This window comes from Puma concolor, chromosome E1 (genome assembly GCF_028749965.1).
Source record: "Puma concolor isolate L17-30 chromosome E1, mPumCon1.1.hap2, whole genome shotgun sequence".
Taxonomy (NCBI): Eukaryota; Metazoa; Chordata; class Mammalia; order Carnivora; family Felidae; genus Puma; species Puma concolor.
Genome location: NC_141680.1, coordinates 47,645,246 through 47,671,291, shown reverse-complemented (window position 1 = coordinate 47,671,291; position 26,046 = coordinate 47,645,246). Strand labels below are relative to the sequence as shown.

The following is a 26,046-nucleotide window of genomic DNA, read 5'->3' as shown; positions in this document are numbered from 1 at the left end:
TGACTTGGTGTGGGTGTCAGAATATATGAGGGCACTGGCCCCCATATATTGAGGACCACAGGAGTTTGGGATTGTTGCAAAAGGAAACTAAAGTACAGAGAAGAATAAAAACTAGAATAAATCTTGTGTTGGATCGGTACCAAAGGCAGTGATCTGAACTGATAGTTTTCTTTCTTTTTTTTTTTTTTTTTTAATGTTCATTTATATTTGAGACAGAGACAGAGACAGAGACAGAGCGTGAGCAGGGAAGGGGCAGAGAGGGAGACACAGAATCTGAAGCAGGCTCCAGGCTCTGAGCTGTCAGCACAGAGCCCGACGCGGGGCCCAAACCCGTCACCCGCGAGATCATGACCTGAGCCAAAGTCAGATGCTCAACCGTCTGAGCCACCCAGGCGCCCCAGAACTGATGGTTTTCAACATGCAGTAGTATAAAAATACAGATGCAAGTATGTGTGTGTGTACCTACAAGCAAATATCTTGGCGCTCCATCCACTCAGGGGGCTGGGAACGGGCACACACCAGGAGCAATGAGCACACTCAGCTTGGTTTCTAAATACCTTTCTGCACTAAAAGAAACCAGCACCTCTTGGGGGGAAATGCTGGATTCAGAAACTGTAAAATAAGCTTGGAACAACTTGTGCTTGAAGTGCTCTGAGAATCGTGGGGACAGTCACAAGATCACAGAAGCATTTGAAGAGGCTCCCACTGGCCAAATCTGGGGTAACAGGAGCACCAATGACAGATGTAATAATCACTAAATAAAACAGAAATCTGAATCCAGATTAAGAGAAGTAAATGAATAGGAAAAAAAAGCTTTCCTTACAGAACCAATATATGGAGAAAAAATGGTAGGGTTAGGAGACACTCACAGGCTACCATCATAGTAATTCAGCCAAGAAATTGGAACACAGATGCCAAATGGAGGGTAAAGATTGATGAGGAATGGGTGATTTACCCGATTTCAAAGCATTACCCTATGAAATGCTTATTAGTAACTTTTCAGTGGAGAAAAACAGCAGATACCACCTCAATGAAGTGTTCAAGGTTAACATTACCAATAACAGGGTAATTCAAAATCGATTCCCTGATAGAATGTAATGGGAAGAGCACAGCATCACTCTGTTCCTGCCAGAAATGTCACTTGAACCAAATCATGAGAAAGCATCGACGAACCCAAACGAGGGACAGTCTGCAAGATAGCCTGTGATCTTCAAATGTCAAGGCCATTGAAACACGCCTGGGTTGTTCAGAGTATAGGGGACTGAGATATGACTACTAAATGCAACTTTTTTTTCTGGTGATAGGTTATTGGGACCATTGGGAAAACGTGGTTATCTGTGGATGTTTTCAGATTTCTACTTCTGATGGATTTATTTGGTGATAGAATGTCTTGGGGCGCCTGGGTGGCGCAGTCGGTTAAGCGTCCGACTTCAGCCAGGTCACGATCTCGCGGTCCGTGAGTTCAAGCCCCGCGTCAGGCTCTGGGCTGATGGCTCAGAGCCTGGAGCCTGTTTCCGATTCTGTGTCTCCCTCTCTCTGTGCCCCTCCCCCGTTCATGCTCTGTCTCTCTCTGTCCCAAAAATAAATAAACGTTGAAAAAAAAAAAAAAGAATGTATTTAGTTATAGGAATTATACATGAAAATATGCAGGAGAGTTGGGACATCACCTTGCAACCTATTCTTAAAAACTATTCTGAAAAGAAAATGGACTATTCTTGCAATATTCTTGGTAATTGGTACTTTTCTTTACGTTTGAAATTAAAAAAAAAAATTGCTTGTTTCTTATCACATTTCCACATGTAATACAATGATAAAAAGCAATTATGGGAATATTTGAGTTGAACATGCAAAACATAGGAAGAACTGAAAATTCTTTATTTGGTAAAAATTAAGAATACATTGTATAACTTATGAACCACCAAGAGGGAAACATGTAGGAGTGGTAACTGAAAAAAAGCAGAACATAAAAAAAGCAATACTGATGATGATCATTTTCAGTTGTACAGTCATGTGGCTAAAATAAAGTTCTCTCAATTCCTTTTGTGTCAAACAGTTAAGGGCACAATAAAAAAAACGAGACAAGTTTGCTAAATGTCAAGATCTTTTTTTCCCATTACTTATTTATTTTTTAAAATTTACATCCAAGAAAAGTCTAGATCATTTTACTGTTTGAGAAATAGGTTACTTAGAGGGGGAACAGTGTCTAAAATTCCACAGAACTAGAGTTAAGTGGAGATCATGACTAAATAAACACGTAACAAGGACATGTTCTGATTCTCTTTAAAGCAGTAATTTTTTTTAATTGTTTATTTTTGGGGGGGGGAGGGAGGGAGGGAGACAGAGCACCAGTGGGGGAGGGTCAGAGAGAGAGGGAGACACAGAATCTGAAGCAGGCTCTAGGCTCTGAGCAGTCAGCACAGAGCCTCATGTGGGGCTTGAACTCGTGAACTGAGAGATCATGACCTGAGCCGAAGTCAGATGCTTAACTGAGCCACACAGGTGCCCCTGAGTCAGGAAAATATCCAAAGAAAGAGGATTCTTCTTGACGTGCTTCTCGCTGAACAAGACCTTTATTCACCGTGTATATCAACTGCCTAGTCCAGATATTTGAACTCCGAAATAATTTAATGCAACTCACAGTCAGATGATACTTTATCATGTATAATACTTCCACATGGAAATAAATTCTTGACGCCTTTTGAATTCACGATTCCCATGAAATTTTAGTTATGATAAATTACAAAATGGCAAGAAAGATTCTTTGATATCTCAAAGTAAGAAAAAACTTAGGAAAGTACATATTAAAGGCCTTCCCAAATTGGAAGGACAATTATTAGAATCTTGATAAAAAGCAATTTTTTCTAGGTTTAAGGTTCAAGTCTGAATCCTTGGACTTTCCCACATGTTCTTTTTAAAAAGCTCCAATGAGCTCACGCGTCAGGAGCAGGTGCCACTCAGCCAGCGCTGGACAGAAGAGGCTTGCGGTATTTGCACTGAATCCAGACTCGGTACATGGTCAGCTGTTTCCCTCGGTTCACTTGCAATCGGCGATCCACCAGGTTCTGAACCTTTTCCAGTCCAGCCGTAGTGAAAAGTGTATCCAGCTCATCTGGTTCGGAAAAGAGATGTTTACATATTTTCCGCTAAAGAAAAAACATGGTCCACCACTTCCTATATTAAATGGGGCTCCGTGAGACTGTTTTTATTTATGTATTACAAGTGGCTTCAGCAGGGCTGTTTATTTAGAAGTGTAGGAGCAGCTTGGTAATATTAAGTTCATGTTTAAATGGGGGAAGCCAAACCTTCTGGCAAGGGCCCCTTGGAATCCAGAGGGAGAGCCTTAGAGCTGACAGGGAAGAATTTTCAAGGGCTTTATGGACACCTTAAGGTTATATGCAAAATTTCTATGCACGTAATGTCAAAGCCACTTTTTTAGCAGAGAGTTTCCACTATATTTTAATCAACAGCTCAAAGAAGTATGTGGCACAATAAAGGGCCCAAGGATGGCACTGGTGGGGGAGGAACCCCGAGGCAGGGCAAGCCGCAGAGCAGGGCAATTCTGGATTACACCTGGGAGCCGGGGCACGGGGAGCACAGCCTAATTCTGGCGCACCTACAGGACAACCCGGCTTACAGGGCAAAACCAGCTGCCCTGGGGTCTTGCCGAATGGGCAGGTTTTCCATTTGGGACAAAGCGACAGGGAGGAAGCACAGACAGTCGAGGAGCAAAGCAGAGGACTGAAGGCTCCTGTAAGTGGAGCCCGTGTGGAGAACAGTGAACCGTTCAGGTGGCCTGGAAAGGCAGGAAAAGTCTTCAAAAGGCAGAAGGGGCATGACAGTTTTACTTCCGAGACTGTATCAAGCAACATTTGATCTGGTGTTTGGGGGACTGTTAGCATGAAGAAAGAGGAGCGTTTCCATACCTTGTGTGAAGAAGTAAACTCTAGTACCATCGCCTCTCACGTAGAAATTTTCAGACAGACACTGACCTGTGGGGCGATGTGATAAACATCAGAGAGACTTTAAAGCACTTCCTTGAATTTCACTGCCAATCAAACGTACATCGTGATACCATTTCTTGGGCAGAGAACAGAATCCTTTCTTGGTTGCTCTGGGCACGTTGCAGGAATCTTCGGAGAAGAGGACCCCAAGGGGAGTGATCGAAATGCAGTGTTACGTCACACATGTGAACCTCAGCCTTCTGTTCTAGAGTTGTTTCGTGTTGGAAGGTGTTTTCCCCCCTCCCTGACTACATAAATACCACATACTCTTTGTAAAACAAAAGTAAATAAATAAAAGCCAGGGACCATAGCTGAGTCTGAGGAAAGGAAACTTGAGATAGACACCATGACCATTTCCCATGTCTGTCCACGTGCCCACACTCGTTCACAAGTACAAGACATATGCTGTTTTGGTTACGGACGCTCTCCCTTCAGCCGCCAAGCCCTCTGACCTAACGTCAATTTACCAACCTGGTACGTCGCCCCTCTGTACCTTCTGAATGCCAATATGATCTTACTTGCTTCACTTCTGCTTATTTCTCTCCAGCTACTCTTACATGTGGGGTCAACTTTAAAATACTTGTCTGTACACTGCTCTTCTCATCTGGGAATGCAGAACGGAAACCCTTCCAAGACCAACAGTAAGGGATCTACCCCACGCGGCAGGCACAAGATTCCCCTCTCCAGAGGCATTCACTTGGTTTTCGAGATTTTGCTTACATATGTATTACATGCTAGTTCTTGAGGAATTCCCGAAAGGACTGTTAGACTGAGTCAATAGCCCCAGTGTGCTCAAAAAACCCAGTAGGCGCCTGGGTGGCTCAGTCGGTTAAGCACCCTGCTTTGGCTCAGGTCACAATCTAACGGCTCGTGAGTTCAAGTCCCACATCAGGCTCTGTGCTGACAGCTCAGAGCCTGGAGCCTGCTTTGGATTCTGTGCCTCCCTCTCTCTCTGCCCCTCTCCCACTCACATTCTCTCTCTCCTTCAAAAAAAAAATCTTAAAACAAAAACAAAAACCATTAATGGAGAAGCATAGCTCTTTTCGTGAGTTGGCAGATTAAAGAAGTGGTCATCTCATCCTAATTTTTGTTACCCTCAAGTTTGTTTTTGGTCATTTGGATATGTTCTTCTGGGAATCAAGTCTAAAATTTTCTTCCCTGTGTTTTGGGTGGGTTGCTGATCTTTTCCCTATCAACGTACCAACAGTCCCCGAAGAGCACAGATAATAATGCAGTCTTTATCTGTTCTATGCACCAAAATTATCGGTCTTTAAACTGTTTTAATGGTACCTTTGGCCATACTTTGTTTAAAATTATTCATGTAATCAAATGTCTTTTCTAAAACTAGCTCTTCTAAATGCAGCGGTCTTGGTTTTAAAGATTTGCCCAATACCTAGATCACACAATCTTCAAAAACATACCACCTCTGTCATGTATTAAATGATTTCATATTGGAGCTGTAACTCTAGGTTTCTAATCGATTTCACGGATTTATACATCTATTCGGATGGCCAATCTGTTGTTTTGCTTACGGTAGCAAAATATGTTTTATTTTATTTTATTTTTAAAGTTTATTTATTTATTTGGGGGGGGGTGCAGACAGAGGGAGAGACAGAATCCCAAGCAAGCTCTCTGCTGACAGCAGAGAGCCCAATGCAGGGCTCGAACTCATGAACCATGAGATCATGACCTGAACTTTTAAGTTGGACGCTTAACCGACTGAACCCCCAGGTGCCCCCATGATACCTTTTTTATTTTTTAGTTATTAAAAAAAATTTTTTTAATGTTCATTTATTTTTGAGAGACAGAGATAGAGCACAAGTGGGGGAGGGGCACAGGGAGGGAGAGAGAGAGAGAGAGAGAGAGAGAGAGAGACACAGAATCTAAAGCAGGCTCCAGGCTGAGCTGTCTGCTCAGGGCCCATTGCAGGGCTTGAACTCACTAACTGCACCATCATGACTTGAGCCGAAGTTGGACACTTAACTGACTGAACCCCCCAGGTACTCCCACGATACCTTTTTTAAATCGAAGCTGAGCCATGTCGTGGCGGCCATAATCTCGCAGAAGCATCATCCCTCCGGGCTTCAGAAGCCTGCTCAGCCTGTTGATAGCCTTCTGCATCCTGTGGGGCAACAGAGAAGCAAGATCAGGTCTCCTTAAGGACAGGGTCCCTTCTCCTTGTAGCACGTCTGGAAGAGCCAGTGGACTTCATAACCCTGCTGACACATGGCCCCTGAAATCTTAGCTCCTCTGCTCTCCCTTCAGATGAGAACAGGAGCGTGTGTCTGAGCTTCTGATGTGCCTTCTGTGGTCTGCTCACAACTGTGGCTTCGACCCAGTCCCTTCAGTATGAAGAGGCCCGAGGACAACCTGCTTCTGCTGGAGAGTTCGACCATGGGCCAAGTTACATACTCTGCATCTGGCTCACCGCCCACTCCTGCGATTACTTCCCAGGGAAGCCGCCCCTGGCCTGTGCGCCTGTGCCTCTCTGGGCGCCATGCTGAAAACCTGCAGTGAGGACTACTGGTCGGTGGACTCCTCTGCCTGCCCCCCCAGGCCCGAGCTGTTTGTGCGCAGAGACTGTGTCTTTCCATTTGTTGAAGATCAAACCCTAAGAACTTGCAATTTACAGGGTGAGTCAGCATGCAAATGAGCACCTCGGCAGAGAGCTTTCCATTCTGACTGCACTTTCCATACACAGTCCTCGTGGGGGTTTCGGCTGTGCTAACCTCAGAAGTATAAGTGCTACACAGTCTATTTAAATAACTGAATAATGAATTTTAATTCTAATGTTTTGTTTCAGTCCATGTCAGTTTTTAAGTCTATAGCAGTTAAACTTCTGCCGTTTAAAAAAAAAATCTATCTAGTAAACTCTACCCTCAATGTGGGGATTGAGCTCATGACCCTGAGATTGGGCCACATGCTCTACTGAATGAGCCAGCCAGGTGCCCCTGAACTTCTGCAGTTATCAATGTTTAGAAGCATGCCTGGCTTTTGGGCTGTCCTGCATCTGCCTTTATCCACACTCACAATGTCCGTGTTAGGTCAGATGACTCAGTGCCATCCTAAAGGAAATGGGAGCTAGAGAAAATCAGTCACTCCTCTGGGTCTTTGGCTGATGCTGCTTCCTGAGGACAGTACTTCATCAGGACAGCTGGTTGCCCATGTCTAAGAAGTTTTTTTTTTTGTTTTTTTTTTTAAGGGAGAGAAGAGTGCATGTGAGCATGGGTGGGGGTGGGGGTGGAGTACAGGGAGAGAATCTGAAGCAGGCTCCATGCCGAGAGAGGAGCCCCTCAAGCTCGATCTCATGACCCCGAGGTCATGACATGAACTGAAATCAAGAGTCGATGCTTAGCCAACTGAGCCACCCAGGCGTCCCTAAGAAGCTTTAACGGCATCTTTTAGAGTTTAGCAACTGACTTTCCTTTCATCTAAACTTTATTTTATGGAACTCTCTTGTAACTGCAGTTTTCCAAAGAACTTAAGCATAAAGGAACACCTGAGTTAAGGTTCACCATAAATTCTGTGTTGTTAATAAGCTTGGTTTACTGCAAGCATTTAAAAAGGCCAATGATGGGGCGCCTGGGTGGCGCAGTCGGTTAAGCGTCCGACTTCAGCCAGGTCACGATCTCGCGGTCCGTGAGTTCGAGCCCCGCGTCGGGCTCTGGGCTGACGGTTCAGAGCCTGGAGCCTGTTTCGGATTCTGTGTCTCCCTCTCTCTCTGCCCCTCCCCCGTTCATGCTCTGTCTCTCTCTGTCCCAAAAATAAATAAATGTTGAAAAAAAAAAAATAAATAAATAAATAAATAAATAAAAAAATAAAAAGGCCAATGAAGGGTGACTGGCTAGCTTAGTGGGTACAGTGTGTGGCTCTTAGTCTTGGGGTTTTGGGATCGAGCCCCACGCTGGGTGCAGAGATTACTTAAAAGAAAAATTAAAAAAACACAGCCACTAAAGACTTCTCTCCCATTCCTTAGGGATCTTAAACCAGAACGATGACCAATCACTGCAGTCAACAGGCAGAGGTTTAGAGGCTGAAAGAGAAGTTGGGAACTTGCAAATCTAGGAAAAGGGATGAGACACTCGTAACACTTTGACAGAGTGGCTTTTCCCTGCCTATCAGAGGATCCTTCTTACTCAGGGCCCAACTTTGACGAACGCTTTGTTTTTGTTACACTGCTGGTGAAAGGACCTCACACTTACTTGTCTGGCACAACTGCAGAAAGAACAAATATGAGGATGATGATATCAAGACTACTCGTGGGCACTGGGTAACTCTGATCTTCATCACACAGGTCGTGAACAAAGGCAAAACACCGGCAGGGATCATATGCTGAATTTGTCTGCAGACAGTTGAGAGACACACAGGTTAGAAAATGTTCTCTCTCACACACACACAGACGCACACACACACACACACATTCACACGGCCTCAAGGAAATCTTATCTTGCTTTAAGTGTAACTGCAGCTACTGCCCACTGAGGGTCATCGGTCTAATCATGAAGGCACGCAATCTTACTCAAAGGTTAAGATTCTTGAACGATTCCAGAGAGGAGCTTGTGGAATCCAACTGGTACTTTTGTTTATTTATTTCTAAAAGATTTTAGTTTTGGGGCATCTGGGTGGCTCAGTCGGTTGAGTGTCCGACTCTGGCTCAGGTCATGATCTCAGAGATCGTGTCTTCAAGCCCCACATTGGGCTCTGCACTGAGAGTGCCGCTTGGGATTCTTGGGATTCTCTCTCTGCCCCTACCTACCTCGTGCTTTCTCTCTCTCTCTGAAAATAAATAAATAAACTTAAAAAAAGATTTTTGTTTTAAGTAATGTCTGCACTCAACATGGGGCTCAAACTTGCAACCCAAGATCAAGAGTTGCATGCTCCACTGACTGAGCCAGCCCGAGGTGCCCTTAACCGGTACTTTTAAAACTAGAGTTCTTCATTCCTCTACTTTTATTCTTTACTCTGATGCAGAGTTAGATTTGAAGACTGGAAAATCATCAGGAAGGTAAGTGGCCATAAGGAAAAATAAAACCCCCATCAGGAGAGAGATAAAACATACAGACATTTAAACATTTAAGAGCACGATTTAAAACAACTCCCAACTCAACTATACCATATTACACAGACCACAGAATTCTCCAGGAAAACCTATGTCTCTAGATGTGGAAAATTTAACTGTATATTTTATTACCATAAAATTAACTAAAAAACCCCAAAACTAACTAAAGATAAGCCTCAATATTCACCTGGTCTGGATCCATGAAAGTAACTCCAGAAAGACACAACTACCAATTCTGGAGCTCCTCTGCTACAAGCATTAGACATGATTGTAACAGACACATTTTAGGGTAATTTCCCTTTCCATATCTCTTCTCCAAAAATGTGACTTTATTCCTCATTGTCCCCCGCTAATTCAAACAAGGCAAGTAGATTATCAGCTGGGCTGGGTCAATCAGACTATTCCTGGGGACTTTGGAATCAGGACAAGTCATTGTGGTGAGGCTCTGAGAACGCTGAACAGGGTGGACTGGTAAGGGTGAGCATGCCAGGATCATATGTAAAACCAGGAAAAACCTATTACAGAAAGTTGGTCTGTAAACAGAGAACAAACAAAGGACAAATGGGCACTGAGCTATGATTGATAGGAAACCATGAACTTGAGGGAGGTACTGTGATAGGAGGAGGAGAGGGTGGTGCCATCTTACTGGCTAGTCAACTTGCCTTGGTATCTGCCACCTTTTTAGGGCTCAGTTACAGTCCTGGCTACACTTTACGTCCTTGGGTTGCATGACCTTCTCTTTCTTTCACTGGCTGAGTTTGTCTAGATGTTTCTGTGACTTATAATTCAAAGAATTCTGACTAGACACAGTCTTCTCATTTCAATCCTTAAAAGGAAAGTTTGGAGAGGTCAGGAGACAGGCCCAAAGTTCCACAGCTGGCCAGTGAGAGGTTCTGTATTCATGTTTAGTTTTTTCCGCTACTGCTGCCTGTAAATCTCTTACTTTCGGACCACATAAGAATAAGAAATAAAAGGGGCACCTGGGTGGCTCAGTGGGTTAAATGTTTGACTTTGGCTCATGGCTTGTGAGTTCGAGCCGCACACTGGGCTCCATACTGCTGGTGCGGAGCCTGCTTGGGATTCTTTCCCTCCCTCCCTCCCTCTCTAAAAAATAAATAAAAAATTAAAAAAACACAAGAATTAAAAACATTGCTAGAGACCCTGACTTTTAGAAGACGTTTTCCCCTCTAACCAGTGAAAATGATGGATAGGAGCAATTACACTCACCTGGACCAGTTCTATAGCTGTGGAAGAAAAATCACAACAGTAAACAAAGAGTCCTGGATCACTGAAATGGGCAGAAAAACAGTAGAACGATTAAGACTATAAAGTGAATTGTGTCTGTTCTCTTTCCTGTGTAGCAGAGGTTAAAATATTAAAGACACCATATATTAACAATGGAACAGGTTTTGAATCTTACTAATTTTCCTGATGACAAAGATAACTTAGAAATCAAATTAAATCAAGACCATTAAAAAAAAAAAAATCCAGACCATAAATCCGATCTCCCGTCACCCATGGTGCCCAATAACCACTGTTGCCAGTTTGCTGGAGTAAGTTCTGAGAAACAACACAGCCCTTTCTCCTCTGTGCGGTCACACAGTTAAACTTTAAACACACTTACTTGTTAGTTTGTAAAACCGGAAAGACTGTGTTTCCCACACCACAACCAACCTGCAGACAGAAATGAACTTTTAGTTACAGGATTTTCCAAAAAATTAATTCCTGGGGCGCCTGGGTGGCTCAGTCGGTTGAGCGTCCGACTTCGCTCAGGTCACGATCTCACGGTCCGTGAGTTCGAGCCCCGCATCAGGCTCTGTGCTGACAGCTCAGAGCCTGGAGCCTGCTTCAGATTCTGTGTCTCCCTCTCTCTCTGGCCCTCCCCCCGTTCGTGCTCTGTCTCTCTCTGCCTCAAAAATAAATAAATGTTAAAAAAAAAAAATTAAAAAAAATTAAAAAAAAAAAAATTTAATTCCTGGAGCTAGATAAATAATCAATAATCTTGCCTCCTAACTCCATTAGGGAAGGTGTGGTGACCAGAGCTAAATAGTACCCATGCCGTTCCCTGACCTTGACCTCAGAAAGTCTAAAAGAGGCAGCCATAGAAGACTTTGAAAGCATGGGCTTTCAACAGCAGAAGGGAGTTGGTATGGAAAAAAGGGCATAGATTGCTTTTACTTTTTCAGTTTTAGCAAACAGTCCTATAGATGAAATATTTTCTTACTGAACTGCACTATATCATTACTGGAAAAAATGTTTCTAATTGACTAAGCTGAAAAATTTATGAAAAGGGGACCACAAATAAGATTAGTCTGGGTGTGGTAATAATAAAAACAACCACCATATACTAAGGACTCACTACTTGCCAGACACAATTCTAAGCCATTTTACATATGTTACCTCAATGTATGCAATCCTCGTAACTATGAGGCAGACAGAGAGGCAGAGGTCCCGTTCCGCCTGGGGAGGGTAAGGGACTACTGACAAGGTCATGCGGGAAGTATACTCAACCCTAGGGTAATCTGCTTCTGGGGGAGTGTATAGTCACCGTCTGGCCTCAGCCACATCACCCCAACTAGGAAGACAAGAATTCTCCCATGCCGGAGAAGCAGGCACCCTCCCAACTAACCCCTCCATGTTCTAACTGTATTACAAGAGAAGTAAAAGACTTTGTCTTGTGACTTGGGACCCTTTTCTAGGTGGTAGGTACAGCACGATGCTACAACGTTCAGGGCAGTACGATGTTCCCAAGTAGCACCCCAGGTGATGTATCTGTGTGCTACAACCACCAAATATCTGGTCTGAATTTAGTACATAACGTTAGCTAAAAAAAAAAAAAAAAAAAAAAAAAAAGGAGGTGTTTCTAGGCCAATATAGGAGTCAAGTCTAGGCACCTTCTTCACCACTTTTGTGGTCAGCCTCCCTAGGCCACCCACGTGTACGACAGCCTCATTAACCCCATTATCAGGACAATAAAGGGGGGTTACCTCAAGTATTCGGTAGGTGGCTGAGGATCCAGGGAACTCATCAGCACAGATTTCCAGGTGATTGAATTTCTGAGTTACATTTTCTTCCACAGGAGCTGTCTGTGTTTCATGTTCAAGACGATTTGAAGAACACTTGTGCTGTTCTATTTTTAAACCAGGTCCATCCTCACTGGTCCCACATTCAGGTACTTCACTCCTCTTGTTGTCGGAGGGCAAATCCTCCAAGTGATCTTGGCTTTGGCCTGGTGCCAGCTCTGGGAATTCGGTAAAAAGCCAGTGTCTATCCTTGAAAAACCCGTTTTCGTGGATTTTGTAGAAGTCATTCCAATATTTGTGGGCATTTATTTCATAATCAACTGTGAACATTAAGGGAAGAGTTTAAAAAACCATCTCTCAGGATTTTATTTGTCCCTAATGTCATATACCATTCTGTCTCATTGGATGTCATTTTATACTAAAAGTATCCTCAAGCAGAGCCATTGTCTCAGAGCTGGAAATCTTTTAGTCCTACTACGTACCCTACCTGAACTCCCTCTGCATCCTGTCCTTCTAGGGCGTCCAGCTTCTGCCAGCTAACTTACTACCAATTCTCCACCCACATCTGTGGGTGGCTCTTAACTACTAGAAAATTCTAACATTAAGCAAAAAATCTGTCTTTTGATCAAAAAGTCCTATTTCATTTCTTCTTCTTTTTTTAAAGTTCTACTACTTCTTAGGGCCATACAGAACAACTCTTGCATTTAAGGGCAGTTATTTCCACCTCTAAATTTTCTCTTTTACAAGTGAAACGTCCCAGGTTCTTCAGTTATTCCCCATGTAAACTCAATGGTTATGATGCATGCAGCTCTTCTTAAAATACACTCCCGTCTGTGGCTCTTCATAGAGTGTGGAGCTAAGAAATGAATTCAGTAATACCACAAGATACTAAAAAATAGAAACAAGGCTAAAAGGAAAGGAGAAATGCGGACAAGAGAGAAAAATGTCTTCAGATGAGAAGAGTTTTGATGATGGAGGACAGGAGAGACTTGAGAAGGGTAGACTGTTTACGCTGTAGTCTAAGGTGATCAAGGCAGTGTTAGACTTGAGTTTTGTTTTCTTTTTCTTTCTTTCTTTTTTTTTTTTTTTCAACGTTTATTTATTTTTGGGACAGAGAGAGACAGAGCATGAACGGGGGAGGGGCAGAGAGAGAGGGAGACACAGAATCGGAAACAGGCTCCAGGCTCTGAGCCATCAGCCCAGAGCCCGACGCGGGGCTCGAACTCCCGGACCGCGAGATCGTGACCTGGCTGAAGTCGGACGCTTAGCCGACTGCGCCACCCAGGCGCCCCTCTTTTTTTTTTTTTTTTTTTAAGGCTTCAGTTTTTGGTTCTTTGCCAGACCTTGACTAGTGTAGTAGAAATGAATACAAATCTAAGAAATTGGATTTTAGTTCCACCCTTGCTACTACTAACTAACTGCTTACCTCTGGGAAAGGCACTTAATGTCCTGTGGTCCAAGTTTCTTTAACTGTAAAAAGAGGATATTGGACTACATGATTTTCAAAATCCCTTTCAACTCTAACCTGCATTGATCTAGTCTCTGTCAAAGCATGTAAAGTGAGTATTTTGCAACTGGAATCTTCTAATTGTTACACTGAACTGTGGGATTGCTACCCTCTCAGTTTCTAGTCCTACTTTCAATTGTCTTTTAGGAAAAAGGCCCAATCAGTACTAGTTTTAGTACCCAGAGATATTCTGCAGTGAAATCATCCACCTCTCCAGAAGGAGCCTCTTTTTCTTTGGCCAGACTTATCTACACTCTGCTTCACCCAGCTCTCCTCGGCAGAAGCCTTAAATCCTCACAGCGAAGAAAAGACACATTCACCAGTCATTGGCTTCCTCCCCCAACAACATTGGGAATCAGATCACTAGAAACTAGCTTCAATCACATTTCCTCAGTAAAAGTGCAATCACATAGAGAAAGCACAGCCTCTAAGCCAATCACGTGACCACACGGTCGACGAAGGCGAGTCACATTAACATGGGTCTAGACAACGTAACTAAAACTTAATCGCTAGAAAATATCAAGATACACTTACTCTCAAATAAAGCCCAAAACAAAAGTCCCTGTTTGCTCTAACAAGATTTTAGGGTGACGCCCTTTTCCGTCCTAACCCACCACCCCCCCCGCCTCCCGTTCTACCCCCGAGTTCGGTATCAGTCCAGTAACAAAGACTCTTGGCGGTCTCGGTTCTCTGCCTCTCGTGGACAGTGCGTTCAGCAGTACACTGGCTGCAGATACCACCGAGGGTCCACCTGGGCGCACCTTGCTTCTCCTGGCACACTCGCTGGGTACTGTTCTCCCGGACTTTCCTCTCCGCCGCCGCGGCCTGCTCTTCCGACCACTCAACATTGTCCCTGGGAAAATCAAACGGGCAGCTTAGAGGCCTCACGTTCCAGCCGCGGGCAGGGTGAGTCGCTGGCCCCGGAGCGCCTCTCCCACGGGAGGAGAGCGCCTCAAGCAGGGCAGCGGGACTCGTGGCCGGCGGTCAGGGGCTTCTCGCAGCGCCCGGGGCGGCGGGCCACAGGGCGGGCCGCAGGCCAGGCGAGGGGCAGGGCGGTTACCAGGCATTATGGTGGAAGACGCGCGCCGGATCGCTCAGGAACCGGCTCCCAAACTGCTGCCTCTTCTGGCCGACGGCAGCGGGCGCGCACTCAGCGTAGGGACCAGCCATGACACCGGAGCCGGATATGCTTACTTTTCCGTAAAGAGAAAACTTCCTGCGGAGCCACGCCCCCTTCCGGAAGTCGCGGCGTCTGGGCGGGAAAGGACCAGGGCAGGGCGGGGCGCGGCAGTCCCCTGTGGAGGTTGGTGCTCGAGCTCCGCCCACTGGGGCGGGGCCTGAGTTGGGGATGGGGTTGGGGAATGGGGCGGGGCGTACTCTGGCCGAATGTCTTCTCGGAGTGGGTTTCCTACTCCCCATCCCTTGCCAGGAGGCCCTAGTGGTCTTGCAGGCCCGCAAGAAAGTGGGAGACATTAATTAAGCTTGAGCCTCCTCTCTATGCTGGGGTCCTCTAGCAGGTTCCCCCGTTTCCCTCAAAAATTTTAAAAATGTTTATTTATTTTGAGAGAGAGAAAGAGAGAGAATGGGGGAGGGGCAGAGGGAGACAGAGAATCCCAAGCAGGCTCTGCAGTGTCAGTGCAGAGACTGATGGGGGGCTTGATCTCCTGAACTGCGAGATCATGACCTGAGGAGAAATCAAGAGTCTCACGCTTAAATGACTGAGCCACCCAGGCACCCCTCCTTCAAGTTTTAAGACAGGAAAAATCACTTTGAGAATTAAAGGTAGCTAGTCCCATGGAGCTTATGGTCAGAAGAATTTGAGGAAGGTAGCAAGCTGGCAGAGGAAATCTGGCAGTTTTCCAGCTTCCATCGTCAGCTTTTTGTAGTGTGAAAAGCTATGAAAAAAAAAAAAAGATTTTTCTGGGAGGAGGATATGAAATGAATTCTGAGAGCGCAAGGTTTATCTGTTTAATCAAATGGAATATCCATCCAAGGACAAGTTAAAAAATTTTTTGTAACCACATACTTTTTGGAATTATCCATATCCGAGCGTATTCACACAATCAGGATTGTAATGCAAACACACATAGTTTGTTATGTTCATACATTTTCAGCCTTCCATTTCTATTTGGATAATTACTACAAACTGATTCTCAAAAGAAAGCATGCTGTCTGCACAAGGTTAGTTGAGAAGAGTTCCAGGAGAGTAATGATTACCATCTGGAAGAAGATAAGGAAAGGGTTAATTAGTTACTTAGATGGTGCATTACTAGACTCAGCACACTGGTACCCAGGTGTCGTTCCCTTCATTGCAGATTCTTTCCATACGCAAAACTGAGGGGAGCTATGAGAGGTTCTGTATCTTTCTCAGAAAAGAAACTGGAACAGGCCCTAAATCCTCCTTAATCACAAAGAAAAATATGTGAGTGAATTGAAAAGATAAGAGAGTAGAGAACTTGTGCTTTATTTGAAAACACTTTTGCCATTCTCATGGTCTTTTGAAATATTTTGAACAAGACCTCCTCTCCAAAAAACAAGTGACGAGGATTTTTACAGTTTCTCGAGGCCAGTTGTTGGACATAGTGGTTGATTTATATGTATTCTTGGCATCTTGTTGTCTCTTCTACACTCGTTTTTCTCCCCACACCAAAAGCTATTCATGCTCCTAATCAACATTCTCACTGCAGAGTTTCTTGCAGGGAGCTCACTCTGTTTTCACTTGAAGTCACTTACTATATTAATTCCCATAACTAGTCATTGAAAATGGCAAACAACTTGGGCCCTTTTGGTGAAATGGGAGAAAAGTATCCTGAATTTTCGTACAATTATCTTTGGTTGACCTGTACAACTCATGTTTCTCCATCTTTTGAAGCACCTGAAGTTATTTTTCTGCAGAAATTTGGAAGACGTGACTCTGAGTCCTCTGTGCTACCAGACTTCGCGCTGGACTGTATCTTCAGCAAGCAAAACTTTTCAGGGGAGTTAAGGGTCCCTCTGCTGGTGAGCTGGAAGAGCTCTTCCAGCTGGGTGGCATGGGTTCAAAGCCTGGAAAGGTTAACAACTCTCAGTCTGGATCATTGCCTTGGGTGTCAACCTGGGACGTGGGTAATTATTTCATGCTTTTCTTTAAGTTCCAGTCAGTGGAAATTCCGGTCTGTGTAAGCATGTGCTCTGGAACTGAAAGTGGGGGAAGGGACCCTGGTGTCCTGATTTGCTCTCCTTAAAGTTTCACAGAACATGTAGCAGGCCTAGATAATTGAATAAGCTGATTTAACAAATTTAAACAGGCTTTTGTGTTTTTTTTTTTCTTATTGCAAAATAAATGTTTATTGTAGAACATTTAGACAAAAGAAAAAAGAAACTACCCCATTCCATCCTTAATTTAACCCATTAAATACTTTGGTTTAAAAAAAAACAACACTGGTGTATACCTTCCAGTCTTTTTTTTTTTTCTTATGTATTTATAGAAGTAACTTTTATTTATTTATTTTTCAACGTTTATTTATTTTTGGGACAGAGAGAGACAGAGCATGAACGGGCGAGGGGCAGAGAGAGAGGGAGACACGGAATCGGAAACAGGCTCCAGGCTCTGAGCCATCAGCCCAGAGCCCGACGCGGGGCTCGAACTCACGGACCGTGAGATCGTGACCTGGTTGAAGTCGGACGCTTAACCGACTGCGCCACCCAGGCGCCCCTATAGAAGTAACTTTTAAATTACAATAGTTTCAGAACTGCTTTATGCCCTCTTATTTTACAACTTCATTGAGGTATAGTTTACATATAATTAAATTCACCCATTTTAAGTGTACCGTTTGATAAGTTTTCATAAAAATCTATATTTGTGCAACTACAATCATAATTAGGTTCTAGAACAATCCCATACAGCCTTCTCATGGCTCTGAGCAGTTGTAGCCTATTTTATAACCTGATGATAGCTTGTAATATCATTCTTTTGTTTGAATGGTCTTTTCTAACATCATTTTAATTTATAGAACTGTACCATGACTTACTGGACGTTTAGGCAACTTTAAAATCCAACACGATACACATCCTTGTAACTAAATCATTTTGTATATTCATGATTATTTCTTTAGGAATAATGTCTAGAAGTGGAAGTAGTGAGTCAGTGGTTATAATTAGCTGGATTACTAAGCTGTGAGGTCAGGGCATTTTATCTGTTTGTTCACTGTTATATCCAGGTCCTAGAACAAGGTCCAACACATAGTATGCAACTCAATAAATGTTGAATAATGGGTGCCTGTCAGTTAAGCATCCGGCTTCGGCTCATGATCTCACTGTTTGTGAGTTCAAGCCCCGTGTCAGGCTCTCTGCTGTCAGCACAGCGCTTGTTTCAGATCCTCTGTCCCTCTCTCTCTCTGCCCCTCCCCCCCCTTGTTTGCACGTGCTCTCTCAAAAATAAACATTAAAAAAATAATTGTTGAATGAATGGCCGAGTACCTATTGCTATACTGACAAGATGCCAGTTTATACTGTTACTACAGTATGTGACAATTTGGTAGAAAGACTGTGTTACTGTACATTTTAGATTTTCCAGGACAGATATGCTTAAAAATATTCTTTCCTGTTATCTCATTGATCCAAGAATATATTTCAGGAATTCTAATTTTGGCATCCAAATTACATCTCTTAGATTTCCTATTATGGTCATAGCCATACCAAAAAAAGAAAAAAATCTGTTAAACCATAAATCTTATTCTTCAGGTAAGAAACATGGCCACTTGTCAATAAGCTTCTTTTTCTCAACATCGTAACATTGTAAAGAATGGCAAATATATTTAGACAGTTTTGACTCTTCAAGGTAACACAAATTTACTTCAAGACTGTTTCATTAAATAGTTCTAGGAGACTTCACTATTTTCATTGCTTTTTTCTGGCATGTTATGATTTTATATTATAAGCCACTGTCCCCATCAATGTGAAACATGTTTTTTCCTTTTTCTAACAGGAAAAAATAATGTAATGGATGATATACACCTAAATGTGATTAAAATAGTAAATTTTGTGTGTAGTTTTCCACAATAAAAATTATAACTACCAAACGTGTAATATAGTTACATATGTGCATCTTTATTAAATGCATTAAAGAACAAGTGTAATGGATGAGATAAACTTTAAAAAAAAATTTTATGTTTATTTATTTCTCAGAGAGAGAGACAGAGCATAAGCAGAGGAGGGGCAGAGAGAGAGGGAGGCACAGAATCTGAAGCAGGCTCCAGGCACTGAGCAGTCAGCACAGAGCCCGACGTGCTGCTTGAACCCAAGAACCGTGAGATCATGACCTGAGCCGAAGTCGGGTGCTTAACCGACTGAGCCACCCAGATGCCCTGAAAACAACATCCCTTTTTAAAAGGTATCCAAGAGATCAGCCTGAAGATGTGTGGCTAAGGAGTCTTAGGAAGACCTAAATTTAATCAAGATTCCCTGGGAGATGGTGATATTATTCCCTGGAACTGAAGGATCATTGTCATCTGCTGTCTTTGGCCTCTTTTACAAATAATCAAAAACCTAGTGCCACTTACAGTCACATAAACTAAGAGGCACGTTACAGGGAGAGCCCCTAGGGGCTCACAGAGGCCCTTAAGGTAAGCGCACATCTCAGGTTTTCTCCTCGTGCCCAGGCCGTTTTGAGCCAGGTGGGGGCAGCAGAGTGCAGTTGTTTGCTGGGGAAAAAAACCACATGACCTCTATTTACTAGGTAAGAATTAGGAAAGGGAAACCACATTATGACTTAAACTTTTTTACTGGTCAGAATTCAAAAGATGTCAACATTTCCAGCTGCTAAGAATGTACTAGACAAAAGCAAGAAACCACAATTTTGATATCTATGAAAAAGTAGTTTGCAGTGAGCTGTTTAGAAAATGTAGAAATCTCATCGTCGAAACCCTTTGAAACCTTTCCGTTTTCGTTTTCTTCCTGTGTCTGTGTCACATTCACTGATATCCGAGGAAGAAGAGAATACAGAGTTGTGGAAGGTATGCCTATTCATGTAGGCATCATATAACCTTAAGTCCTTTGGTGAAAGTAATTCTTGGCAAACATTCCAGGACCATGTGTAAGTAGAAAAGGTATCATAAAAGGACTCATTTTTAGTGTCTATTCCAATTAAATCCCCTCGGATCTTCTGCCAGAGGTTTAGCATGTCTTTCCGGTGCTCCAGGGCAATTCCCAAGTTATAGGTATCTATAGCTCTCTTCACCTGCAGTGAGAGAGCAGAAGTTGGCAGTAGTTACCTTAACATATCTTTGACCTATGGACCACAATTCTAGATATCCTAAGAGTTACATTCCCAGGCTGGTTGAACATCACTGAGTTTACACATTGGTAGGACCTTTTGAGGACATGCAAGTTAGGAGTTGATGGACAATCGAAATGTATGATTTGGGAATAATGAGAGAAGAAATGTTATGAGAATATTAAAAACACAATAGACTAAAACAAGGAGGAAATGGGGGATAGAGACAGGCTCTGGATATAATGGGAGTGCCAAGGATGGCACTCAATCCAGCTTAGGACAGGGAGGGAGAGATGCTGAGTAGTTCCTCAAGGGTTTGGCCAGACTGAGAGAGTCACTGGTGATGGGAAGGAGTTTCAGGGACAGGAGACAGCAGAAACAAAGGAACAAAGGCCTTTGGAATTGGTAGAGGCACAAGCACTACCTAAAGTGTCAGGTTTTGAAAGTGGGAGGGAAGGAGTGAAGGAGATGAGGCAGGCAAAGCACTGTGCTGTACTGGCCCTTAGACTTGATCTCAGGGAGGTTGGGAGAGCCCTTTCCTCAGTGAAAATCATGCTGTAGTGAGCCACTCTCCCTTCCCTTCCCTTCCCTTCCCTTCCCTTCCCTTCCCTTCCCTTCCCTTCCCTTCCCTTCCCTTCCCTTCCCTTCCCTTCCCTTCCCTTCCCTTCCCTTCCCTTCCCTTCCCTTCCCTTCCCTCCCCTCCCCTCCCCTCCCCTCCCCTCCCCTCCCCTCCCCTTCCCTCCCCTCCCCTCCCCTCCCCTCCCCTCCCCTTCTTAGTAATTTCTCCACCTAATGTGGGGCTCAAACTTAAACCCTGAGATCAAGAGTGGCACACTCCACCGACTGAGCCAGTCAGGTACCACAATTACCACCTGTTTCTGACGGAAGGGAGATAAGTCTCTCAGAGTGTGGAGCAGAAAATAGAGTTGAAAAATCCTGCCATTGTTGAGAGGGAAGCATTCGTTCTTAAGCAGGACAGGGGCAGAGCTGGATCTTTATGTTAGATCATGAGCAGCTGTGTGGAGAGTGGGTGGAGGGGAGCAGCTGTGAGGTAGGGATAGGAGGTTGGGGGGGTCCAGGCAAGACCTAATGAGGGCCTAGTGAAGGCAGTAGTGATAGGATGGGATGAAGGAGACAGATTTGAAAAATTTTCAGGAGAACAAGAGTAGCCAGATTTGGTTGTAGGTGGATGTGAGGAGTGAGGACAATTCACAAATTAAGGGTGACTTCTGGCCTTCTAGTTTCATTGACTGGGTAGAGGGTGGTATCAGCAGCTGACATACAGAATCCCCAAGGAAGAGCCCGTTTGATGCAGATGACGAGTTTGGTTTGGACTGGTAGAGTTAGATAGGCTGAGACAGTGAGGTAAAAATGTTCATCAGGCAGCCAATGAGCTAAGGTGAAAGTACTGGAAAGAAGTCTAGGCTAGAGACAGATTTAAGAGTTATCTGTGTGTAGGTGGCAGCTGAAACAAGAAGGGTAGATTGAGATAGTGCAAAGAATGCTTGCCCTGGCTTTTCCTTCACTTAACGCAGAGATCCCCAAAGTTCTGTTGTGACTGGTTTACAGGTATGCCAATTGACTGCCTTCCTCAAGCTCCTTAGCCCTTGGGGCAGCCGGTACTCTGGGTTGGAGGCCTCCGGCTATAAGGAGCCTCCATTTATTCCAGCATGAGTATGTGCCATGATGAGACAGAGGTCGGGAGCCCACTCCTTTGTGTTCTTGTGGCGTCCAGTGCCGACCTCACCTGTTGTTTCACTTATCCCCATGTATTACTACTGTTTATTTCCTTCTCACCCTCACTCCAAGCTCATGGAGGGCAGGAACTCTGTTTTTTCCTCCCCCGTGGTATCCCGTAAACCTAGAACTTTGTTAATAATGTATAGATATTTACTGAACAAATGACCGGACGAGTGCCTATAATGGGAAGAGCAGTAGGAAAACGAAGAACCATCAAGACTGAAGGGATGAACATTCAGGAAAGAAAAGCGAGAGGAAGGGACACAGAGCTGCAAGATGCAGTACTGTAAAGGCCAAGGAAGTGGAAACCATCCAGGAGACCTTGATCATTAGTGTCACGTGCAGAAGGCGGCATGAAATACATGTACCCCAGTCTGTCTCTGTGGAGTATAAAAGCTGCTAAGATGTCACGGCACAAAGGTAGTCAGGGAGCACAGAGTTATGGTTAAAAATGTGGATTCCAGAGCCACACGGCTCGTGTTTCTAATTCTGGCTCTATTCCTCTATTCCTTCTGCCTTTAGACAAGTGAACCTCTCTGTGCTTATCTCTAAAATGACAAAGAACCATAACAGCACCTATCTGGAAGCACTGTTGTGATCAGTAAATGAATTAGTACCCGTAGAGTACTTGTGGAGCACCTATATAGCACCGTGCTTGGCACCTGGCAAGTGCTCTTGAACTATCCTTTTAGCTGCTGTAATCGAGATGCTTTCACTCATCATGGTTCCCTCAGTACACCCCCCTCACTGTGACAGCTGGCTGCCTTACCTAGATGCTATTTCCAGCATGAAACAAATGAATGTCCCAGAAGCGATGCTGGGTATGGTTCCATGGGTGGTTAGCAGGATGAATTATAACAGTTAACATTTGAATCCACTTGATTACAGAGCAAGAAGCGTCATTGCCATGGGTAAAAGTGAGAAATGAGCTTGTCTTGTTTTAAAGACACAGAGCAGAAAAAATAACATTGGGGTTTATGGTTGTAGTATTGAAATGGAAAATATTCTCATCAGTGCTTTCTGAGAAGGTGCCAACAGTGAATACTCACGGGCTGTTTAATAGCTGCCGCATCAGTCACTGTCCAATTCTGCTTCTTTTTGAGCATTTGGTCAATGGCTAGGATGTCAGTAGGACAGCCTGAGACGGGGTCAATAGGCTTTATATTTGCTGCCTTTATACACATTTAAAAAAAGAAGGTTAGTGATATCTTTTGGGTTGAATTATACAACATAGACATAATAAGGAGAAATACATTGCATTATGAAGGGGTTTGTGTATGATACAGAAGGTAATTGCTAAGCCACTTGTCAGTTGTTTTGGGCTACATGGTATGGTGCCATGTGTAAATGAGCATTTAGCAAATTTTCTTTCATAATGATGAAGCCTACTCAGAAGTATAGACCAGAAGATGGGGCGCTGGGGTGGCTCAGTTGGTTAAGCGCCCGACTCTTGATTTCACCTCACGTCATGATCTCACACTGAGTGAGTTCGAACCCCGCATGGGGCTCTGTGCTGAGCGCAGAGCCTGCTTGGATTCTCTGTCTCCCTCTCTCTCTCTGCCCCTCGCTCACACACACACACGTGCTCTCTCTCTCTCTCTCTCTCTCTCTCAAAAATAAGTAAATAAACATTAAAACAAGAAGAGATGGCTTATGTGTGGAATGGATATGGAAGGTAGAGAGGAGCCAACTCTACTTTCACCAAATTTCCCAAGCCATCACCAAGCTCTGAAAATGAAGCTGGTGCCCTCCACAGATGACAACCTACAGTACTTCCAAACTTCCCATGGGGAGCCAGCCATCCATTTTCCCTGCTCCTGGGCTGCTGAACAATGCTGGCAGAAATCACGTAAATATGCTCATTGATTTCTTTGAAGACGTGTATTACCCAGTCTCATTCAGGCCCGTTGTACCGCCTGCCATTACTTTTCTTCATTTGCCGTTAACTCTCTTACAGCCCTCAGAGCAGTCTTAGTGGCTGCTGGGAAACCAGGTCTGCACACTCCCTCAGCTACCGATCTTGTCTCTCCAGGGCTGCCTAATATACATTCTTTTCACTCTTCTTTCCACCTTAGGATTTCTCCATCTTGTAGCCTGATTTTTCCTCTTTGCCTCTTCGATGTGAGAGTTTTTCCCGAATATTTATTTGCTCCCTGGACCATTTCCCTTCAATTTCCCTTGTTCCAGAGCTGGCTTCGTGGGTGTGTGATCTGTACAATCACACAGGACCACGTACTTAGAAGGGCCCTGAGTTTGGTTTACTGTTCTGCTGTTGCTGTCTTTAAATTCTTAGTGATTTTTGGACAAGGGGGCTCCACATTTCCATTTTGCACTGGGCTCCACAAATGGCATAACCAGTCTTGCCCCTCTCCTACAACTTCAGTTTCTCTGCCTCGGGCAGCGGTTGTCAGCTTTGGCTGCATGTTGGAACTTTAAAAAAATGCTGAAGCTTAAGCCCCATCCTGAGATCTGATTTAATTGGTTAGGGTTGTGGCCTGGGCACAGGGCTGTTAAAAGCTCTCCTTGGTGATTCCGTTGTGCAGCCAGGATTGAGAACCATAGCTCTAAGGGCTCTTCCCCCTGGCTACTAATGTGCTCAAGTTCCCCATGTCCGGAAACAACTTTTTTCTAGATTCTGATTCTATATTACGCTTTAGTTCCATGTCTCTCTTCCTTAACAGATAAGAGTTTTTTGTAAGATGAGTTGATTTCTTCTTTTTTCTTCTTCCTTCTTCCTCTTTCTTTTTTCTTTTTCTTTCTTTCTTTCTTCTTTCTTTCTTTCTTTCTTTCTTTCTTTCTTTCTTTCTTTCTTTCTTTCTTTCTCTTTCTTTCTCTTTCCTTCCTTCCTTCTTTTCTTTTCTTTTCTTTTCTTCTTTCCCTTCTTTCTTTTGGTCTGTTTTATCAGTTTCTGGAGATGCATGATAAATATCTCCCTTCTTTCTTTTCTTTCTTCTTTCTTTCCTTCCTTCCTATTTTCTTTTATTTTTTCTTTTCTTTCTCTCTTTTCTTTCTCCTTCCTTCCTTCCTTCCTTCCTTCCTTCCTTCTTTCTTTTCTTTTCTTTTCTTTTGGTCTGCTTTATCAGTTTCTGGAGATGCATGATAAATATCTCCCTTCTTTCTTTTCTTTTCTTTTCTTTCTTTTTTCTTTCCTTCCTTCCTATTTTCTTTTATTTTTTCTTTTCTTTCTCTCTTTTCTCTTTCTTTCTCTTTCTTTCTTTCTTTCTTTCTTTCTTTCTTTCTTTCTTTCTTTCTTTCAGTTTGCTTTATCAGTTTCTGGAGATGCATGATAAATATCTCCCACTGTGATTATGGGTTTGCCTATTCACTTTTTTAGCATGCATAGTGCCTTTAAAAAGTCTAAAGTTAATCCTTACAATTCTGTTAACTGTTATCTGTCAGTTTGCTAGGTACACACAGGTTCAGGATAGTTATATCTTTCTGAAGATTTTTAAAAGTAATTAAATAGCATCTTTATCTTTAGCTATGTTTTCCTTAAATTTTACTTTCCCTATGCTAATATATTGATACCAGCTCTCTTTGATTTGTATTTGCCTAATTTATCTTTTTCAGTCTTTTTACTTTCAAACTTTCTGTGTTGTATTTTAGGTGTGTCTCCTTTAGAGAACATATATCTGAGAATTATTAAAAATCAGTCTCAGTGTCCTTTTTTATTTTAAACTTGAAAGATGATCCGTTGTCTATGTATTTTTCTTTTTCATCCTTGTTTTTTTAAACTAGTGTGTTTAATCTTTTGTTGTGATTACTGACATACTTGGATTTTTCTATTTTTTATTTTTTTTAAATTTTATTTATTTATTTATTTATTTATCTATTTATTTATTTATTTATTTTTCAACATTTATTTATTTTTGGGACAGAGAGAGACAGAGCATGAACGGGGGAGGGGCAGAGAGAGAGGGAGACACAGAATCGGAAACAGGCTCCAGGCTCTGAGCCATCAGCCCAGAGCCTGACGTGGGGCCCGAACTCACGGACCGCGAGATCGTGACCTGGCTGAAGTCGGACACTCAACCGACTGCGCCACCCAGGCGCCCCGATTTTTCTATTTTTTAAAATTTTTAAAAATATTTATTTAATTTTGAGAAAGAGAGACAGAGCATGAGCAGGGGAGGGGCAGAGAGAGACAGACACAGAATCGAAAGTAGGCTCCAGGCTCTGAGCTGTCAGCACAGAGCCCAACATGGGGCTGGAACTCACAAACCACGAGATCATGACCTGAGCTAAAGTCAGATGTTTAACTGACTGAGCCACCCAGGCACCCCATCTGCCTATTTTGTTTTGCATTTTCTATTATCCCATGTTTTCTCTTTTTTCTTATTCTTTTTTCCTTCTATTTGACAATTATTCATTTTAATGATTATTCATTAACTTATTTATGATTCATTTTAGTGATTATCCTCACATTTTTAACACTCAATTTTATTTTTTTTTATTTTTTATTT

General features: G+C 43.2%; 2 protein-coding genes across 12 annotated transcripts in view; both read right to left on the bottom strand.

Annotated features, from left to right (window-relative positions):
- Positions 1 to 1,854: 1,854 nt before the first annotated feature.
- On the bottom strand, positions 1,855 to 14,806 carry METTL2A (methyltransferase 2A, tRNA N3-cytidine). Of its 5 annotated transcripts, none has more exons than XM_086687651.1 (9): positions 14,651 to 14,806; positions 14,352 to 14,443; positions 12,048 to 12,403; positions 10,685 to 10,734; positions 10,288 to 10,348; positions 8,204 to 8,343; positions 6,017 to 6,123; positions 3,924 to 3,989; positions 1,855 to 3,109 (listed from the first exon to the last, which is right to left on the bottom strand). In XM_086687651.1, exons 1-9 carry the CDS (start codon positions 14,758 to 14,760, stop codon positions 2,955 to 2,957), a joined length of 1,137 nt encoding a protein of 378 aa, XP_086543777.1. In that variant the 5' UTR covers positions 14,761 to 14,806; the 3' UTR covers positions 1,855 to 2,954. The 5 variants fall into 5 exon arrangements, 4 of the variants coding, with proteins under 4 accessions (XP_086543777.1, XP_086543776.1, XP_086543775.1 ...); XR_015244225.1 differs by having other exon boundaries at positions 3,025 to 3,109; positions 3,924 to 4,130; XM_086687650.1 differs by lacking the exon at positions 1,855 to 3,109 and adding an exon at positions 3,123 to 3,793 and having other exon boundaries at positions 14,342 to 14,443; positions 14,651 to 14,787.
- A 2,479-nt stretch (positions 14,807 to 17,285) lies between these two features.
- EFCAB3 (EF-hand calcium binding domain 3) overlaps positions 17,286 to 26,046 on the bottom strand; it is a 235,506-nt gene continuing 226,745 nt past the window's right edge. For all 7 annotated transcript variants that reach the window (XM_086687643.1, XM_086687646.1, XM_086687641.1 and 4 more), the window contains 2 exons: positions 22,633 to 22,755; positions 17,286 to 19,807 (listed from right to left, as the gene is read on the bottom strand). In XM_086687643.1, the coding sequence (XP_086543769.1) occupies positions 19,481 to 19,807; positions 22,633 to 22,755 (450 nt within the window). In that variant the 3' untranslated portion in view covers positions 17,286 to 19,480. The remainder of the gene's footprint in view (positions 19,808 to 22,632; positions 22,756 to 26,046) is intronic.

What these genes read in the sequence shown, in the direction of transcription:
- METTL2A (XM_086687649.1), bottom strand. Translation starts at nt 14,760, where the DNA reads ATGGCTGGTCCCTACGCTGAGTGCGCGCCCGCTGCCGTCGGCCAGAAG. An exon ending in GTCTTCCACCATAATGCCTG is followed by an intron (nt 14,444 to 14,650) that starts GTAACCGCCCTG and finishes TGATTTTCCCAG; the next exon opens with GGACAATGTTGAGTGGTCGG. An exon ending in AGTGTGCCAGGAGAAGCAAG is followed by an intron (nt 12,404 to 14,351) that starts GTGCGCCCAGGT and finishes TAATGTTCACAG; the next exon opens with TTGATTATGAAATAAATGCC.